Source organism: Podarcis muralis, chromosome 3 (assembly GCF_964188315.1).
Source record: "Podarcis muralis chromosome 3, rPodMur119.hap1.1, whole genome shotgun sequence".
NCBI classification, from domain to species: domain Eukaryota; kingdom Metazoa; phylum Chordata; class Lepidosauria; order Squamata; family Lacertidae; genus Podarcis; species Podarcis muralis.
In genome coordinates, this window is record NC_135657.1 from 83,994,520 (window position 1) to 84,015,161 (window position 20,642).

At 41.0% G+C, this 20,642-nt stretch overlaps 1 protein-coding gene across 30 annotated transcripts in view; it reads right to left on the minus strand.

The window, feature by feature from the left end:
- Window positions 1-20,642, minus strand: part of RIMS1 (regulating synaptic membrane exocytosis 1) — a 233,230-nt gene that overhangs the window by 93,836 nt on the left and 118,752 nt on the right. For 16 of the 30 annotated variants that reach the window (XM_028722747.2, XM_077926251.1, XM_077926230.1 and 13 more), the window contains 9 exons: window positions 14,333-14,400; window positions 13,755-13,865; window positions 12,583-12,682; window positions 9,955-10,078; window positions 6,747-6,793; window positions 5,190-5,302; window positions 3,553-3,683; window positions 2,228-2,399; window positions 1,963-2,119 (listed from right to left, as the gene is read on the minus strand). In XM_028722747.2, coding sequence (XP_028578580.2) covers window positions 1,963-2,119; window positions 2,228-2,399; window positions 3,553-3,683; window positions 5,190-5,302; window positions 6,747-6,793; window positions 9,955-10,078; window positions 12,583-12,682; window positions 13,755-13,865; window positions 14,333-14,400 — 1,023 coding nt within the window. Of the gene's footprint in view, window positions 1-1,962; window positions 2,120-2,227; window positions 2,400-3,552; window positions 3,684-5,189; window positions 5,303-6,746; window positions 6,794-9,954; window positions 10,079-12,582; window positions 12,683-13,754; window positions 13,866-14,332; window positions 14,401-18,080; window positions 18,138-18,567; window positions 18,692-20,642 lie in introns of those variants that run through there. The other 14 variants (XM_077926226.1, XM_077926235.1, XM_077926233.1 and 11 more) reach the window with 5 other exon arrangements.

The following is a 20,642-nucleotide window of genomic DNA, read 5'->3' on the forward strand; positions in this document are numbered from 1 at the left end:
GCATTCATATTTAAAAACAAGATTATATATATATATATATATTAAAAACTATTGTAAAATGGCTCAGAGACATAGTACCTGGGTAACGGCACCAGTCCCAAGTATACTTACTGCAAGTTCTGTTGAAATAAAAAAAACCGTGCCAGCCTGGATGAGTAGGCTGACATTATCTACAGCAGTGCAAACAGTAACTTGCATAGCTGTGGAAAAATGTAATTAAATGCCTGCCATGAGGGGTAGAACTTGACTGCTCTGCCTCACATACCAGTGCAACATTGTCTTACTAAAATGATCCATAATGTTGAGGGTTCATATTATCCAGCAACCGGCACCATATTGTGTCAGAGGCTGTTAACAGGACAGCATGCTGGATCAGGCCCATCTAGTTGAGCATCCCTTTTCCACAGTGGCCAACCAGATGTCTACAGGGAGCCTGCAAGCAGGAACCTATCACAAGAAGCACGGTGCTCTTGTAGCTTCCAGCAACTTGTATGTAAGCCCGCCTTCCCCGGTCCATGTGACTGGTAGGGGCCTCTCATAACCCATACCCAACCTAGCCTAAAGTTACATTCCATGCCTGAAATCCAGTGTTTCTAGCTGCTAAAGAACCATGTAGGGCTTGAAAGTTCAGCTTTTCATGGACTTCTTTTCTTGGACTCTGTTGAGTTCCCCACTCCCATTAAATGTACACATTTTCTGGGCTAGAGAACAGTCATGGTCCTGAAAGTTGTTTAAAAGTCAAAGGAACTTGGACCTTTCGTTGGACTTTGAAACTTAGTACAGAGTTTCAAATACACTGCCACATATGCAGTAGCCAGAGCTATATATTGAATATTAGTGCCAACAGCCGAGAATCAAATGTCAGAATCTTCCAGTGACATTTACAGGACTCCACTTGCTGAATACAGTGAAATTGCTTTAGAAATAAATTGGACTGAAGATGACAGCCACATTGTGTTAGCAACAACCAAGTTGGCATAAGCTAAGTGAATTAATATGGAAACAGTAAAGGTCACTGAGGGAGTGTATGCTGCTCAGCGCTGTTGCTTATCAATGCTTGGATCCTAAGGTAAGAGAACGTTTGCTGGGGGTGGGGAGTTTCTTCCCCTCACTGTGTAGCCACCTGTGAACATCCAAAAAGACACTCCAGAGAAGCCTTTTTCTACCTTGTGTCTCCAGGTGTTGTTGGACTACAACTCGCATCATCCCTAGCTAGCAGAACCAAGAGTCAGGGATGATGGGAGTTGTAGTCCAACAACATCTGGAGACACAAGGTTGAAAAAAAGCTGCTCTAGAGGGTCTCCCCCAGCAGCCCCCTGTACTCGTCCCACATAGTTCAGGAGAGGCTTTTGGTAGGTCGCAAAACAGGATCAGTGAATCTCTCAATTGGTTTCGCTCAGTTTCTTGCTTTTTCATTCTTAAGCTAAGATAAGGACTTGTGATCATGAGTCGGCGACCGTGTGTCAGTTGGACGCACTTAAAATGGTCATCGCCTGCAGATGCATTTTTGTACACATTTCTTGGCTGGAGAACTTTACTGCAAAATTCAGAGAAGAGCAAATTTCAAAGCACAGTGATGTTTCGGTTTGCATAGAATCACAGAATCATAGAATGGTAGAGTTTGAAGGCATCCCAAAGGTCATCTAGTCCAACCCCCTGCAATGCTGGAATCTCAGCTAAAGCATATTGTTTCAGAAAGTGGTAATAACGTAGATTAGTCTTTAAATGTGAACCGAACTCAATTTCTTCCGCATCCCTAGACGCAGATGGCTGCAGCGGTGAGAAAACCTTTCTTCTGTGAACGTCCTAAACTTATCTTAGGATCCAAGCTGAAATTTTCACACCCATTCTTATTCAAGTAAAACTCCGGAACCTTTTAAAGAAGGCAGCTGCTCACATGTTCTAGTACACCTTTGTTAACATAACAAACTAGCCCAAAAGAAAAAGGAGTCGTGGACCTACTTTGTAATTTTTTGCTAGAGCTTTCTCCACCATGGGCATGTCTCCTTGGCATGAAAGGTGATGGCTGAGGCAGAGGTAGTGAGGATTCATCATGCGTCTGCAGCGTATACCAATGTGGTTCATCATCTAAAAGTGCTGTCTCCAGCTCTATAAGGATCTATGGGGAAAGGGAACAAGCTTCATCAACAGAAAACAAAACGCTCTGGAGATCCTGTCACACGTCTTAAACAGAACTAGTTTGCAGTGCCAACGTATGCGCATTCACCTCCCCAAGAAAGTCGCTTTCTTCTTCTTGCACTCTGGGCTGATCCCAAACCGTGATCTCCAACATCCGTTCTCTAAAATCTCTACGGTGCACGTGGGAATAGAGAAAAGTTTGGTTCCATTTTGGTTCTAAGCTTTTCTTTACCGTTTTGGTCCTCCTCTTACTCTTATCACTGAAACAAAGAAAAAACAAAATATTGTTGTAAATCACAATGCAGGAAGCAAGGCCTCTGACTCACCCCCTACTACTACCATACTTATTCTGCTGGGCTACCCCTGGTAGCTGCAAAGTGAGGTAAGGGAGCACAACTCAGCTGACCGGTGGCCTTGTTTCTCAGCCACAGAGCAGTGCTGCCAGGCCAAGAACACTCAGCAGTCAAAAGGGCTGAAAGGGGACATTCAGGTTGTCCAGCAACTATAAACATAGGAAGCTGCCTTATACTGCGTCAGACCACTGGTCCGTCTAGCTCAGCCTTGTATACATTGACTGGCAGCTTCTCTCCAGATCATCAGGCAGAGTTCTCCTCCCACCCTACCCGGAAATACCAAGGATTGGATCTGGGGCCTTGTGTAATCAAAGTAGATGCTGTACCACTGAGTTCCAGGCCCTAGGTGAGTGGAAGGACTAAGGGGCAGGCAAATGAACCTAGCCATTATGAGAGTTAACCATCACCCCCAAGTCCATTTAGTGAATGAATTATCAGTAACACAAGCCAGGAGTTGAGTGTTTGGTACAAAAGTTGCACTCAAAATAAAAGACCAAGGATTGGACAAAAATACTTTTACTTTATTTTGTAACTATCCATCTATCACCTGTCTGTCTGTCTGTCTGTCTGTCTGTCTGTCTGTCTATCTATCTATCTATCTATCTATCCACACACACACACACACACACACACACACACACACACACACACTTAATAGGAAAGGGACAGATAAATAGAAAAATCAGCTCCACCCATAAGGTTGAAGAGGGGAAGGGGGGGATAATATTGGAAGGGAAGATGTGGTGTGGTGAATATTCTTTTATTGGGCCAGGATAACTTTCCATTGTGGAAAGTTTCTTTTCCTACAAATCCCTTCCATCAAAAAGGATTCTAACTGCTCCCCCAATAAAAGATACAGTTCATGGTATTAACCCTTATTCAAAGATGGCCCTTAGAACATGAGGAGTCTCCATGAGGAGACTGGAGTAAATTACTCTAAATATAGGGCCATTCATAGATTGATTTTTCATGGCTCTTTTAGAAAAGCATATAAACATATAGCAATATATTTTTTCAAACTATTTTTTCAGTAGAGCATATTTTTCATTTAAAGAGCTACCTTCTGTCCGGAAGGAAATACATTTTTACATAAGGATTTCTCGGGCGTCCATCTATTCTGGGTGGCAGGTCTGTTGCTTGAAGAACATTCACTATTAACTGATGCCCAACTTTATCATACCAAAGCTTTACCTAAAAAGTTATAAAATAATTGTAAGTTATCAGTCCAGAAAATGCATTCATTTGGATTCATATCCAATCAGATCCTTGAGACTTGAGCTGGGGTAAAAATATGCTCATTTTAAAATGGCAAAAGTAAAATACAGTATTGTAAATTTAAATATCCACTCCTCCCTTAAGCCTAGCCACAATATACTTGATTAATTGATAAGATCTTGGGCATGATCCACTGAAACTGATGGGCAGGAGATTCGGGACAGACAACGGTATTTCTTTCCATAGCATTTAATTAATTTATGGAATTCAGTACCAAAGAAAACCAGTGTTGGTCACAAGCTCAGATGCCTTAAAGAGGGTTAGACATGGAGGATGAGCCTGTTAATGGTGAATAGTCATGATGGCTACATCCCTGGACAGTTTACAGGGCAGGTATGATATAAAACACAGTAATTAAGATCAACGAAAAGCTAAAACAGACAGCCATCCACCCCCCTTGTAACAGGCGCAGTATAGAGAGTTTGCAGATTTAAAAGACAATTGAAAAGCATGTGTGAACTTTCTAAACATCTGGGTAGGCTTGTCTATACAATAATGTTTTTACCCAGCACAAAATAGAGTACATTGAAAGGGCCTGCTTGAGATCAATAGGCAAGGAGTTTCAATTCTTACAAAAGCAGAATGGGTATTATGTGGCATCTGTTGTAATGCAAATTCTGCCAGCCTAAGTGGCTGATTGAAGCGCAAGACCTCTAAAGAGGATAAAATGAGGAGATCCTTCAGGTAACCTGGATGCCACTGACCAGTAGCTGCTGAGGAGCAACAACGGCAGAGGGCAGTTGTCTTCAGCCTCTACTTGCCAGCTGTCCAAAGGCATCTGCTTGACCAATGTGGGAAACATGATGTCAGACTTAAGCGGACCTTTTGTTTGATCCTGGAGAACTCTTATTATGTTCTTATTAATGCATGTTTATCGTTTGATGACTGTTATATCAAGGGATGACTTGCATGTGTAAATAAGCAGATCAGTATGTTTTGCTGCCCAAAGTGATTCCCCCACCCATTACTAGGGCCAAAGTCTTGCCGCACCAGTTCTCACCTTCATCTACCCTCCTACAACTTGCTGCATTGTAGAACCAGCCCTGCTATATATGGAGGTGTTTTCATTGAGTCAGTTCACACATCTGACCGTGTAGCAATCAAGTGTGGAGAAATCAAGAGGACAGGAGGTAATGTGGAAGTTGTATGTGTGGTGTTATATCTGGGATAGCCTATGCATACATCCAAGTCATCACTGGATGATCTAGTGCTGAACGTTCATACAAAAGCATTGCTACCAAAATGTCAACAAAAACATTTTCTGCATACAATTTAGGCTACACAGACGTCAAATAAAAAACAAAAAGGAAAGGCTAAAATTTTCACTGACATTTTCCTCCTAATCTGCTCAGTTTTGTAACCTATACCTGAACAAAAACAGCAAACGAAATGTGCTGCCGGTGAACACCATTTTGTACTTACAGAGAGCTGCCCAGGCAGGACCTGTGGAGCATCTTTTAGGGCTCCAGGACTAGTAGGGGAAATAACAGAAATTGACGGCCGTTCCATTTTTTGAGATTCAAATGAACTAGAACCTGTAAGGATGGGGGGGGGGGAGAATGTGAGGGGGAAGAGACAGCAGTTTAATGCAAGATACACCAAAAACAATTTCATTACTGCTTCTGCTTTTAACATGTAACATTGCACACACTGAACCAACTACTCTGAGATGCCGAAACCAATGGGTTGACTATTCAACAAGAGAAAGAAGATTCTCTTTCAAAATAAATGAGGGGAGGGTGACAAAAAGGTCTTCACCAAAATAACAACAGCAATGATGGTGATGATAAAAGAAACAAAGTACCTTCCCTTTGTAGCCCATTTTCCATAGCTGCACATTTATTTATTTTCAAATCTTTATAGAAAGGAAAATGATAGAAAAATAGAGGAGAAGGAAAGGGAAGGGGGGGGAATTGAAAATTCTGATAAATGTCATTAAATGATGGATTTTCAACAAAACATTTGATTTTGAGCAGATGCAAAAACAAAATAAGAAAACTGACAGCCTTTCCACTTGGTCAGTCAAGTAATAATCCTGAGGCTATTTTCAATGTCAATATTCCATCCAATATCAAGGGGACAGATAATCTCGCTACAGGGGAGAACATACTCTGTACAGTATAGTAATAATAAAGAATAAGAATGGGCAAGACATTCTTTGCTAAAACTTGGAGAGTGATATAGGTCTCAAAGATATTATCTAAATTTTAAAATAAAAGGTTTGCAAAATGTAAGTTGCCTTGGGGGTCATTTTTTCCGGCCAAAATTTGCCTCATAAATAATTTTATAAATGAATAAGATGTGGGAGGGAGTACTGTTGTCACCATTTGTTAATCAGAAATAAAGTTGGTAGTGGAATGCTAAAGGTGTTCAGAGAATAATATCACTAAGAGTGATATTCTGCTAAGTTGTACTCTGAGCAAACTTATTGAACTTGATGGGATGAGAACTAACATTGGATATCACCCTAAATTTCACAAATATTCATGTGGCACATGCAGGAAAAATGGATTATGACCTCTTGTGGGCCTGTTATGATTGTGCAACTATATACCACACAACAGCTGCTGAATGTTCTTCAGTTTTTGCAACTGAAACACAACCTGGAGGGAAAGTTAATACACATTTGCAACTCAGGGAAATGATGGCGCAGGAAGACCCTAAGTTACGTTTTCTCATGGAAAAACTCTTTTTTGTCAAAGCTTCATTTTTATGTGGAATTTTACCACACCACAGAAGAAACAATCTAGCTAGTTTCTTGGAAGTGAATTCAAACCATCAGTTCAGGTGGTGACATTTGAGAGTTCTCCCCATTGAAAGTGTAGGCATATCAGCACCAACGTTTTGTGGACTGAACCCAGTGGTATCAAAAGTAGTTTTAGACAAAGATTGTGCTTACAGACCGCATAATGCTGCATATATTCTTCTAAATAATTTTATTTCAATCTAAGCATAAGCACGAACAAAGGAAATACTCACTAGATTCTAGTGGAGGATGAGAAGTCTCGGGAATCCTTGGAATGTCACTAAAATAGGTATAGAAAAATTAGAAAAACCTGAACAGCTTCTCTACAAAACAAATACATGGACATTAGAGGGAGGTAATTACTTAATTTTCAACAACGATTACCCTCAGATTTTCACTCATGGCCCTGAAAAATCCCCCACTTACAGATCTTTGTTAGATATATTGTTGTTTTTAATTTAACTTTTCTCTCATAGTGCTATGCCGAAACCTATCCTCTGTTTTTGCAAAAGAGGCTTCATCTTCCTTCTTCATTCCCAGGTTGCTTTACAATGTCTTTCCATTTTCTTTAGAATTTTGATGGCACAGGGCTGAGCTTACCTAATTGTTGTGAGGGAGATGAGGGCACTGTGTGTGTTTCTTTCCATTACACATTTCTCTAGTAGTCTGCAGCCTTCCTGGGTGCCTGTATTTCCTGATCTGAGAAAGCCCTACAGGGACTGATACTTTATGACACCATCATCTAGGCTTTAGCTAAAGTGTGGGAAATGTTGTCAAGCCCCTGGGATTGCACTTGCTGATTTTGTTTCAGCAAAAAAATCCATTTTTTAAAAACCCTCCCTGCACTGATTTCTTTAAAAGCGAAAAGATCACATTTAACAACAAAAACAACAATCTATCAGGAGGAATGTATGCAGTCTCTCCACATTCCCATGCTTACAGGAAAGCCCAGCTGAGATTTTCTTAAGTTACAGACACCTAGGAAGGCTGAAAATTCCAGCACCAGAGAGATGATTTGTAGAATGAAAGGACATTCACAGAAGACTTTGGCCACCTCAAAAATAAGGTAAGGATAACAAAATCCCACACCCCATTCATGAAACTTTTCCCTCCTCCTTCCTAATTTCCAAACACAATTCCTTTTTTTTCCATTAGTAAAGCTGGGATTTACAATAGAACTTGATGATCCTAAGGGACACAGCACTAATGTACATTTGGTTTTGACAATGATTACAACACAGACAGCAACTTCAGTATGAACACACTATCAGGTTACTATTGCAGTTGGATGTTCCACAGTATTTGTAAAATCACACAACAAAGGGAAACACGTTAGAGAACAGAAGGGGGACAGCTATCTACAGCTAGTGATTCTGACTTTCCCCCTTTTTGGAAATGACCCAAATTGTGTAACTCACTAGAAGTTTCTATACACGCGTCTCAAGGAGTTTGCTGAATGAAGCCTATGAAAAAAACTTACAATAACAAAGAAAAAAACCAAGAAAATATGGAAAAGGTAAAAAATAATAATAAAAGTATATACACATGGAAATACAATACACATGGAAACTGATATATCCCTAAATAGGGCTGCAATTCTAAACACAGTTACCTGGGAGTAAGCACCCTTGAACTCAGTAGGATTTACTTCTGAATGGGCATTGTACAGCAGATGTGGAGAGCATTCAGCCCTCTAGATGTTGCTGAACTACAACTATCAGCCTCAGGAAGCCTAACCAATGGTAAGTGATGATGGGAGCTGTAGTTCAACAGTATCTGGAGGGCCAAAGGTTTCCCACATCTGATGTATAGCATCATGTTACAGATTTACATGCAGTTCTTATACATTAGCCACTGAAACAGCAAAACATGCTTCCTATTAGTGGCTCTCAGTCCAAAAATATTTTGTTTGCCCTTGAGCAGTTTTGATTGTATATCACAAGAATTTTTACCTTCATCCACAAATTTTAGTTTTACACTTGGGTGGGGATTTACCATAATTTTATGCTGGGGATTCACCAGAATCTATAAAGTCCCCTGGCAGCATGAGATTTTGCTAGTCCCTTCCAGGGGTCTTAGGCATAGCATGTGTCCAGATATGGTGCATAGAGACTTGTTCAATAGCTTTAAACTGCATGATATGGGCAAGCCACTTTCTGCACACAAGCCTTGATTATTCTCTCACATAAACAAAGAAGCATTGTGGGTTGCACAGAATCCAGGGAACTGTTGTCTGTGCCACAGTAATGCCACAGAAACCCAACCCTCCACTTTTATATAAATAAACATGGCACATAAAGAGCTACAACTCTTAAAACGCCGCACATCCCTGCCCAACCTCTATACAGAGCAATGTGGTTTTCTCAAGAGGTCAATCCACTTAACAGTGGTTGTACCCCTTCAGTCCTTGACCATTTTTATTTATTCTTAAAATAGCTATGTGCATATATTACAGCAACAATAGTCCTCTTCCAGCATTCCTAATGTAGGGGAAGGTAGACATCCAGTGAAGATAACCATGCAAGCTGTGCCCCTCTTCTGTCACTCATCTCATCACCTTCCAGCTCGTGAAAGCAGACAAGCTGCAAAATGAAGCCTTATGCATTCATGGAAAATCAGGATTCTAAAATGAGTGTTGGGGGATGGGAGTTCATGAATACAAAAGGCTCCTCTGGCAAACATTTGCCTTCCACAAACTAAAAGGAGATTGAAATGGTGACATGGGTTGGGGCAGTGGTGTCGCAGTGGGGGTGGAGGGTGGTACGCCCCAGGTTCCATGTCTGTGGGGGTGAGGGGCTCTCGGCGGCACAAGCAGTCATCGCGCCACCGCGGCCACATGTGGAGGCTCCTCTGTTCGCGGCTGCAGCCATAAGCAGAGGATCCCAGCGCCGGCAGCAAACCGCTATGTACAGAGCATGTGTGACGTCACATGCATGCGCTGTACATAGCGGTTTGCCGCTGGTGCTGCTCCAGCATCGTAGGGATGGCTGCAGCGGCGGCGGAGGGATCCTGGTACCGTCCGTATGGTGGTTGAGTGGCACTGGCTGCAAACCGCTATACAGCGCATGTGCGGTGTCGCTACGTACAGCACATGTATCATACGTAGCGACGCTGCACATGCACCCTATCTAGTGACGCCCGCCCCGGGTGTCATGACGCCTTCCTTCGCCCCAGGGTTCGAGGAGCCCTCCAAGTTAAACCACCTCCTTTACTTTCTCCTGAGAAATGTCTGGAAAGTGTGTGTGTGTGTGTGTGTGAGAGAGAGAGAGAGAGAGAGAGAGAGAGAGAGAGAGAGAGAGAGAGAGAGAGAAGATTGAGAGAGGGGGAATGTATGTGTGTGTGCACAGACTGAGTCACACAGAGAAATGCTTACATAGTTATGACGGCAAGATTTCACATGTAACATTGTGCATTTTACAAAACGAGTGATTTGAACCTTACCCAATAGGCCTTGAAACAATAATTTCAACTTGAGGTTCTGATTTTGATTCTAAAATAATGTTGTAAACTTCTTCGTTTGTAGCTCCGGGAAGCGGTTTGCCATTCCATTCTAGAACTTCATCACCTTGAATGTAAACACAAGGGAGGTTTCATCTCCTGCCTTTCATATCACTTTGCACAAGTACACACAAATAAATAAATAAGCTTTCTTTTCCAGGCTTACAGATGATCAGTTTATTGAATATTCATCCTGATAAGTTTGCAGAAAGCTTGTGTAGAAGTTATACAGTGCCTGCTCTTTATTTAGCATCCATTCTGATTCGTTTATGCACAGGCTATACATCTGGCGGCAGCCCTGTTTAGGGAAGTTTTTAAATGACTGGTGTTTTAATGTATTTTTAATCTTTTGTTGGAAGCCGCCCAGAGTTGCTGGGGAAACCAAGCCAGATGGGAGGGGTAGAAATAATACATTACTACTACTACTACTACTACTACTACTACTACTACTACTACTACTATCATCATCATCATCATCATCATCATCATTATACAAAACCCACTATTTATTAAGCATTCATCTTGTTTAGTTGCAATAAGGTTATATGACTTCCCATCAACTGAACATTATCTCATTTTTTTCATGCGCATTTTCTCATCACTTTCCCTATCATAAAATGTCTGGCTCTTTATTAAGTGGGTTTTTTGTGCCAGAGCACTTTAATCCATTTTAATTGTGTAAAACTAAATTTGTGACAGAATCCATCTTCTGTGTATGCTAGTGACCTCTTTGTACGCCGGCCAGACAGGAGATTTCTGCATTGCAGGGGGTTGGATTAAATGACCTTTGGGGTCTTTTCTGACTCTACAATTCCATGATTCTATGAGAAGCACCCTCCTGGCCAATGCATGTAGACAGAAGTAAGCTCCTCCAAGTGGCCAATCAAACACCAACACTTTCTTAAGGGGCTTCAATGTTCAAAGAGGCTGCTCAAAGAGCCCTGGCTCTTTTTCATGCCAAGCAGACTGCTGTTTGATGACCCTCCTGTCAAAGCTTAGTTCAGTTCATTTTGTATACAGTGTACCCTGAATACAAACACAATCGCAGAATCACAGAAATGTAGAGTTGGAAGGGAACTTGAGGCTCACCTAGTCCAACTTCTTGCAGTGCAGGAATCTTTCACCCAACCTGGGGCTTGAACCCTGAGATTAAGAGTCTCATGTGCTACCAACTGAGCTATCTATATGGAAATAAAATCCACAGATCCAAAAAATTTGCAAAGCCCCCAATTTTCATCACTTCCCATCATTTTCTATAAGGAGTCCTTTACTGCACCGAAGATGATTTCCTTCTGTATTCCGAAGTTTCTGTCCGCCTAACACAGAATGGGGAGTCCAGGCACTGGCACAGCTCTGGCCCCCAAGCAGATCTGCAGAAGCACTGCATGTATCCATTTATTTTCAGACTTCCATGTTCACTTAAGCATGCAACCTAAAGGTGCTTCTTCTCATGGGGCTCAGTGCACTCAACTGGGTGGATTCATTTAGGGCCCATTTTTGCTCACGTAAGCAATTTGATAATAATGTCAACATTTAATATTTAAATGCTATTTTAAAAACTAAACATGTTATTAAATGTTTAATGCACACATAAGGAAGTCCTTCCAATTCTTTATATAAATATAATGCTTTTTAAATTTTCCCCATATATAAATACAGTGGTGCCTCGCAAGACGAAAATAATCCATTCCGCGAGTCTCTTCGTCTAGCGGTTTTTTCGTCTTGCGAAGCAACCCTATTAGCGGCTTAGCGGATTAGCGCTATTAGCGGTTTAGCGGCTTAGCGGCTATTAAAGGCTTAGCGGCTAAAAGGCTATTAGCGGCTTAGCACCTTAGAAAAGGGGGGGGGAGCGGAAAAAAATTGCAAGACTCGCAAGACGTTTTCGTCTTGCGAAGCAAGCCCATAGGGAAATTCGTCTTGTGAAGCAACTCAAAAACGGAAAACCCTTTCGTCTAGCGGGTTTTTCGTCTTGCGAGGCATTCTTCTTGCGGGGCACCACTGTAGTTGCTTCTAAGGGCAACCTGCACACTATTACAAACAGTAAAGATAGTGATTGTCAATATATTGCTACCATCACATTAGACTGAAATGTTTTATTGCAAACTTTAAATTGGGAAAGGGAATCTCACGTCTGGAGATGAAATGCAGCCTCTCCGTCTGGGCCTTGGGACTCTCCCTATGCCCTGCTCCCTCCCCAGGACTCAAGCCCTGTCCTAACACCATGCCCCGCACTGAGTCCACTCCCCACTCCCCATGAGAACTGCTGCTTGGCTGAAGCATGTCCTCTAACTATCATAATGCCTAGATGAAGGTTGGGGAGTGGTGTGTTTTGTCTGTAGATGTAAGAACCTCTGACTTTTGCAGGTAGCCCACTGTACATAGTACGTAAGGGTCAAATCTGTTGCTCTGCTTGCTTTGGCCTCTGACCCCACCCAGCTCTGGCCCCCAGAAGGTTTAGGGGAAATATGGTCCTGAAAAAGTTCTGCGTTCCTGCTGTAAATGCAGCACAAAACACAACAGTAGTGCTGTTTTCGCAACATCAAAAATAAATAGATTAAGTGGCTGAATTACCTGCTCTTAGATGTCCCACCACATCAGCCAAGCTACCTTTCTTTACTTTGGTAATGAAGGCACCAAGTCGTCCTAAATCAGTCATTTTTCCTCCTACAACCTGAGTGGGTGGGGGGGAAAGTGTCAGTTTTCAGAATACAGCGAATTACATTTGAAGGAATGCAATGAAAAACTATTTAACCCAATAGACAGCTGCAAGTTACCTCTCACGACTTGCTGACCAGAATGTTCACACCCAGGCCACACAAGTTCAAAGTTAAAACAGTCCTTGCTGAAGTGATATTTTATGTAATGTTCAGAGGCCTTATACATGCAAAACTATATTTCTATAAGCTCTCATATAAACAGATTCTAGGTCAAAACACGGATTATGAATGTTAGGAAAGCCTGCTGGACCAGGCCAATGGCTCATGCTAGTCCATCATCCTGTTCTCACAGTGGCCAAACAGATGCCTGTGAGAAAACAGCAAGCAGGATTCGAGCACAGGAACCTTCTCCCCTCTGCGGTTTCCAGAAGCATGGCTACTTCTAACAGAGTCCTGAGTAGGAATCACATAGGTTCCTGATTGGGCCCCTGTGGGAATAGAATGCAGGACTAATGTGCCCTTCTGTCTGATCTAGTAGGATGATAATCTTATGATTATTATTTCCCACTTCCCATTAAACTCTAATTAAAGGTTATGGCCAGCTTGAACCTTTCTATGAAAAAAGCATACAACGCTCAGTCCATGGCTATTTGAACTAGCAACCTAATACTGTATGCATTCACTATTCTTAATGAAGGGATATGTTCCCCTATCTGGAATGGAGTATGGAATTCATCTGTCAATATTAGGAATTCACAGGGAGGAAGAGAAAGGTCAGAAAAGGCTGCTGAGCTAATATATGTCTATCTGCAAATTATATCTATGTCAGGCCCCTGCCTCAGACATTAAAGGAGCAGAAATGCCAAATATATTTCAATGGCTCATGATTCTATTTTCATACTTGGGAAGGTGCGGACTAGCTCAGCATTCTTTTCCTCTTTTCCTACCACAAGGTCCAAAAACCAAAGATAAGATTAGTACCCTGAGGAGGAGACACCACCCATCACTTAGTTCTCACGCTTGAGGCACAACCAACCTCTAAAATATATTGGAATGAATTTACAGCCTATCCTCCACAGTACTTACTTTGAGTCCCAGCAATGCACCTGACTCTTTTGGCATAGTTGTTCTCTTGTTGAGAATAACACGACCAATTAGGCGATCTCCTTCTTTAGATGGTTGCCACGTTACAGGATGCTATTAAAAATAAACAAACAAGAGGAAGCAGATTCCTGTTTATGCATACAAATCAAGTCTGTAAAACAGCCACACTCTTTTCCCCGAGGTAATAAAGGTGTTGGGCATCTATTTTTATAGTTATCAATGGACTGCATGTTGCCTATGCTGGTTATTTAAACTGTTTGCTGTCTCCAGCATAGTACTTAGAATGGAAGGCACACTTACGATCCAAGACAAAGTACACAACTCCTTATGGTTTAACATGTATTTTTTTCTATTAAGTTTATTCAATGGATGAAGGAGCAGATTTTCTACAAAAATATCCAACCTATTAAAGATGTTTTGTGGATTATTCATAAAAACAACTATGTCACAGTCTTTTTTCATATTATCATGTTAAGAACCAACCAACACCATAATGATAATAAAAATAATAATCATTTATTTTAATTTAATCCAATAGACCAATTTGGCATATTTCTTACCGAGCTAATAGGAGATGTCTCCCTACTGTGCCACGTGGCAGGATCAAGCCAGTAATAATCCAAATCACCTGGAATATATAGGAAAGGAAGAAATGAAATGAAATGTATATTCTGAAGGAAATGCATTAACTGTATTATGAGTTGAACTGAATTTAGTGTTTGAATTTAGAAATAATAATAATAATAATAATAATAATAATAATAATAATATACAATTCCCTATTCAACTGCAGATCTTGCATGATGATTGAGTTTATGTTTTGGTTGAGTTTGTAATTTGTTAAAACTGTTTCTATATTACAGTGTTTCAAGATGCTGTTGTTGCTAGCATATAAAAATACAAGGAGATACTTCAGATTGGCCACATTCAGAGGACATCCTAAATCAAGTCTGAGGAACCTTATTGCCCTCTAGGTGTTGTTGGACTTTTACTCTCATCAGACCCAGCTGGTGTGACCCATGGTCAGGAACAATGGGAGTTGTAGCTCAACAACATATAGAAGACTACAGCTTCCCCATACGTGTGCTAAATCATAGTTTAGCAATACCAGACTGAGTCAAGTCTTCCTACCCAGGTTTGGATGCTCTTATTCTCTCCTTCAGCACAGGCACAAGGAGGAAATCAGAAGCTTCTGCTACAGTTTCAGATTAACTAGAGTTTAGTGGGCCATCCAAATCCTAAACTATGATTAATGTTAACTGTGGTTTGATTAAACAAGTCAGCTTCATAATCCATGCTTTGAAGCTGGCGTGTTTCAAACAAACCATGCTTATGATTAACCAGTTTTTTGGGTTTAAGCTACAGTTAAGTGAAACCAGAATCTTCCTCACAGTCATATCAGAGAAAGAGCAAGATGAGCCCATGGCCCAATATAACTCATTTCATCAAGCAGAACTGGGCTATTTATTCTGGCCTATCTAGTTCCATTCTGATAGCATTTCTTCTGGATTTCAAGTACCATATTTCCTGTAACCTGAGATGATTTCAATGGAGGTGCCTGGGGTTGAACCTTGGACCCCTCTACATATAAAACAACACACTCTACTTGCATGCTATAAACACAAGCTTGATTGTGTCAATCCCACAATTTCCAACTGCAGTAAATTTTGAGCAGCTGCTTGCTTGCTCCAGATCCCCATATGGCCTACTTGTGTACATTTGCAAATACATAGGACTGTACTTCAGGCTAAAGTTAGCTGCAGATAGTTCCTATTTAAATCAATAGCACTTAAATGATGGCTAACTTGTGTTACTGATTTCAATAGAACTCAAGTTCAGCTAACTTCAGCTGGATCCAACTCAGAAATATCACACCATCATAATCAATTTCCAGTAAAACTGCTCTCAACATCTCACTATTGGGGGAAGAAAGAAGCAACCAAAGCTACAACGAGTGACATACACATAGCTGTGCTAGTAAGCAAATGATAGTAGTTAAAATAATTTTGGGTGGTATGTAGTAGTATATATACACAATATTAATTTGAATAATGGAGGCAAAACTGGAAATGTACTTGAGATGACACACAAGTAAAAGGGGTAGGCAGAACAGATGAATGAATTACATGATGTGAAGTGATGGAGAGAGATGGATATGCTTCTGTGTTATGCAATGATGACCAACAAATGAATTATAATAATCAATTCACAGAGATTGCAGTTTAGAATACCGATCGGGATTCTGTACAAGAAGATGCTTCCTTGTAAAGACAAGCTGGAGCACAATTCTCTGCACACTTACCTAATAAGTCTAATTGAAATTAGCAGAACTTACTTCTGAGTAAACATGCACAGGATTGCACTGTTAGCCACTCTGCTATTGTTGGTTATCAGCTAATGCAAGCTGTGCAGACTCTGGTTTACCTCTGCCATGAATTCATTAGTCAGTCTAAAGCAGCTCATTCATTATCTCTTATCTCAGCCCCACCCAAACCTGTAATAGGGGGCTAATAACGTCAAACTACTTTACAAAGCTGTAATACAGATGATGAAGAGGACAACAACAACAACAACCAGCAGCATCAGCATCAATGGCACATTTATTTCTCATTGGGCTTATTTATTTTTTAAGTATCTATATATATATAGAGAGAGAGAGAGCATGGTTGATATCAAAAGCTCATAGCCACCCTTTTGTTAAACCAAAGTTTAATATTACAAGAGGGAGCCTACCCTTCTCCAAGCTGCTTTGGATGCACCTGCTTTAATTTTTAGATTAACCACAGTTTACTGTGTCATCATAGATTGGCCATTTTTATTTTAACTATGGTTTGCTTGAAACAAGCCAACTCCAAACAATGCATTATGGAACTGATAATCCAAGGCATCCAGTTGCCAGCTGAGAACAAGATGCTGGTCCAGATGGGCCATTGGCATCATGCTGCAAGCTCTTCTTATGTTCTTAATCAAACTACAGTTAACATTAGCCATAGTTTAGGGAGCTTTTTTGCTAGGGTTGTTGCTGAACTTGCAGAATCTTTCCTAAAGTTCCTCCCCTTTTTGACATGCTAGATCAAATTAAGGCTATGCATATTTATTTAGTTTTAACATTTATCATCTGTTCTTCACCAGATAGTCCCAGGGCAGAACAAAACCACACCTTCATTCAAACGAAGTATAGTAAATAAAATAAAAAACAACAACAAACCATATTATATATACAACTACTTTTTAAATTAAAAGAATCAGAAAAAAAATACTGAAGCAGGCTAGATACTATCACAGTCAAGTGACTCATCACACTTCTCATCCCCTCCCAAAGGGGTGTGCAAAGAGCTGCATTTTCACTTGTCATGAAAATGTTAGTGTAATATCAGTACCAGACACACCTCAAAGGATTCTAGAAGTAGGGAGCCACCACAGAGAAGGCCCTCTCATGCACCCCACCCTACCAACTTCTGCTAACAGTGGGATCATGAGCAGGTTCTCCCCCTCTGAACTTAGTGCTAGGGCATGTGAATATGGAAGAAGGTGTGTGCAAGTATATAGTTGTGCAAAGCCAGCATACTCATCAAAGCAAATCTGGTGCCATAAACTGGCATACTTGGGCACATGTTGTGGTAGAGTTCACCACATGAATCCTACCCTGCATTCCCCCCAACTGTAGGCATCACCAGTTAGCGCCTCCATGTTGCCAAGGAGGGAGAGGCATCAGCTGACGACCCACTCAAATATGTTGTCAACCTTGCCTCAAAGGATGAAGCCTGAATATATAGGGAACAGGAGTATGGTTGGAACTGACAGGAAGCAACATACAAGAAGGACAAATTCACACTCAGGCACAGATTTCTCCCTCTGAAGAGCAAACAATATACCTTCTCTCATTGTTATTTGTGCCATTTCACTTCAGACATATTAAATGGAGTCCCTAATTCTTAATGACAATGATACTTTAACAGCAGCATTCAAGAATGTGTACTCTATTATACAATTTCTCTCTCACAAACATGCTCAGACACTTTATCTTTCACAACATTGTTTTTATGGCAAACATGATATTGCTAACAAAAGTTGGTTGGGCTAGAATTTGTCGATTGCTTTCTCTCCTTAGCTTCCCTCTGTTCAGTTTGCTATATAAAGTGCCAAAAAAATGAATATATTCAAGATTAGAGTCATGAATACCTAAAACTGAAATGCAATGCTTTCAACTGGGAACATTGTATTTAAAAATAAACAAATCCAAAAGCATACTATATGATAATACACAGGCTGCATTATTGCAATTTGAAGGCTATGAAATTTACTAACCACAACACGACTCAGGAGACGCAGGGCACACCAACTCTCTTCTGCCAAACAGATTAGCTAAAAATAATATATCTGAATGATTATATGTTTCCTGACCATCAAAACCTCTGAAATCTGATTACTTTCTCGAACGTGCAATATTCTTTATGGCTAAATGAGATTTACCCTATCCAGAATTACATTTACAGGCAGGCTATTTTAAAATAAAATTTAAAAAAATCTAAACACATATTTATGGTTGAAAAAGTCAGCTTATATTTTAAAAACACAGTTATATACTTAAAAAAAATCAGGAATGGGTATTATGAAAGGTAAAGGAACCTGCCCGCCCCCGAAAGAGCAACAAAAATGGCTCTTTTTATCTCTTCCCCCCACCCTTATGCTTGTACTTCACCACCAGAAGAAACCTTTTCAAAACTCAGACTGATTGGCAATAATATTTTACAGACATCTACAGCCTCCCATTCTGACAGTACTATTAGATTACCTGTCCCCGAATACACCGTATGGAAAAGAAACTGAAGGAAACCAGCAAACATAGCAGCTTCAGCTCAGAGCACCTAAACAAGCAGAACCGACTTCAAGCAGGTTGCTGAATTCCAGCCTGCGACTGTAGCAAAGCCGTAACCGCAACGGGCGGGGAGGGGAGAGGAAACCCCCCTCCAAAAAACAAATCAGTGCAAAGCCAGGTCTATAAGACAAGTCCCTGTAGTCCTTGTCTCCTGAGCCAATGCCAAATTATTCTGCAATGTCAAACACTCTACAACAGTGACACCAAACAAGGCCACAAGAGCCACAGCCATCAATACAAATCTCTGCAGTGTGCAGAGAGCATTGATTACTGCATTAATCTATACATGCTCAGTGCAATGCTAAAGAGCCTCTCTGGCTACGGAGAATCCTTAATGATTTTAGGAGACTCCACGAGACAGTCTGACGAGGGGGGGGGAGGGGAAACCCCCTAAACAAAACACTGCTCCCTGCCCACAGAGGTGGGAAAATAAATGTTTTATCTGCCAGTACTTGACACAGACAAATGCTATGCGAAGCACAAGTAACAACGCAATCAGTAACAATGCGGCAGCCATTCTTCCTCTTTAGTACATTTAGACTGAATTTTTGCTGTGCAATTTAAGCACTGGCACAACACAAATTAAACCCGACCCACCCACCCTTAATTCACAGATAGGAGGCCACCACAGAAATGTGTGGGTTGGGTTAGAAAGAAGAGAAGCCCACCACCTGGCGAAGTTGTTCTTCAGGTTGCCTGATCCAAAGGCAAAAGCAGCTAAAGCTGGGCCAGAATGTTTACTGGATGCTGCTCTCACCTGCTGACCGAGACAAGCCTTGGGCAACTGCCAAGGGGCACTCACGGCACATGGACCACTTCTTCCGGAAACTGGGGGCATTTCCATGGGCAGAGAGAAAGTGAGTCAAAAGAGGCAGATGGAGATTTTCTTAGCGCTGGCACAGGTCCCTTCCCTTTGCAGCAGTTTTGTCTCCCATGCAGATGGGTCAGGGAGACAAAATAATATTTGTAGTTGAATATAGCAGTTGAATGTAGCAGTTTGAAAGCATGTCAAAGTGCAAGTAGATAAATAGGTACCACTCCGACGGGAAGGTAAATGGCGTTTCCGTGTGCTGTTCTGGTTTCACCAGAAGCGGCTTAGTCATGCTGGCCACATGACTCAGAAAAACTGTCTGCGGACAAACTTCAGCTCCCTCAGCCAGTAAAGTGAGATGAGCGCCGCAACCCCAGAGTCGTTCGCGACTGGACTTAACTGTCAGGGGTCCTTTACCTTTTATAACAACATCTCACAGTGATATATTTACTATAGGTCAGCACTGTACTAACACAATGGTAGTGATTAGTTGACACTACAAATACTTTAATGAACTACCTGTGCAAAGGGGGACCAGGTACAGGAAGGGGATGCAAAGCTATATGGAGGGCCCCACCCCAAGGCCATGACTTCCACTGACTTAAGAGTAGACATCTGAGCCAGCAGCACTGTGAAATTACTACAAAATCTACCAGAAACCATGGAGCATTTGAAACACAAATAATTATCAACACCCTCAAATCAGCCCATTGTAAACTCCTAACAAATGAATGGCTAAAGCAGTTTAATTGATGCCTGAATGAAAATACTGCAATCAGGGTGGACATGGAACATATTATATTTTGGGTTGTGCATGTCTGTTAGGAACATTGCAGTATTAATGTTCATTAAAAAGAAAAATTAATAAACCAGATACCCTGAAAAATATAATCAAGGGTATTTTTTAAAAAGCTGACTGCACTAGGTCAAATTTCATTCCACAGCAGTGCTTTTATTCTTCTTTTGACCTGATTTGCCCCTATAGAAGACAAATGGCAGATTTTATATAATATTTAATACTTCTCTAATGTTGCCACAAGCAACACATCCTAATCCTCATCACAATTTTCTAGGCCAAGCTACGATTAGGATTGTGATGACACAGATAAAGGAAATCTGGACAATACGGGTTAATGTTTTCATTTCTTCTCATAAAGCAAGCAGAGCAAAGGTTCTGAAC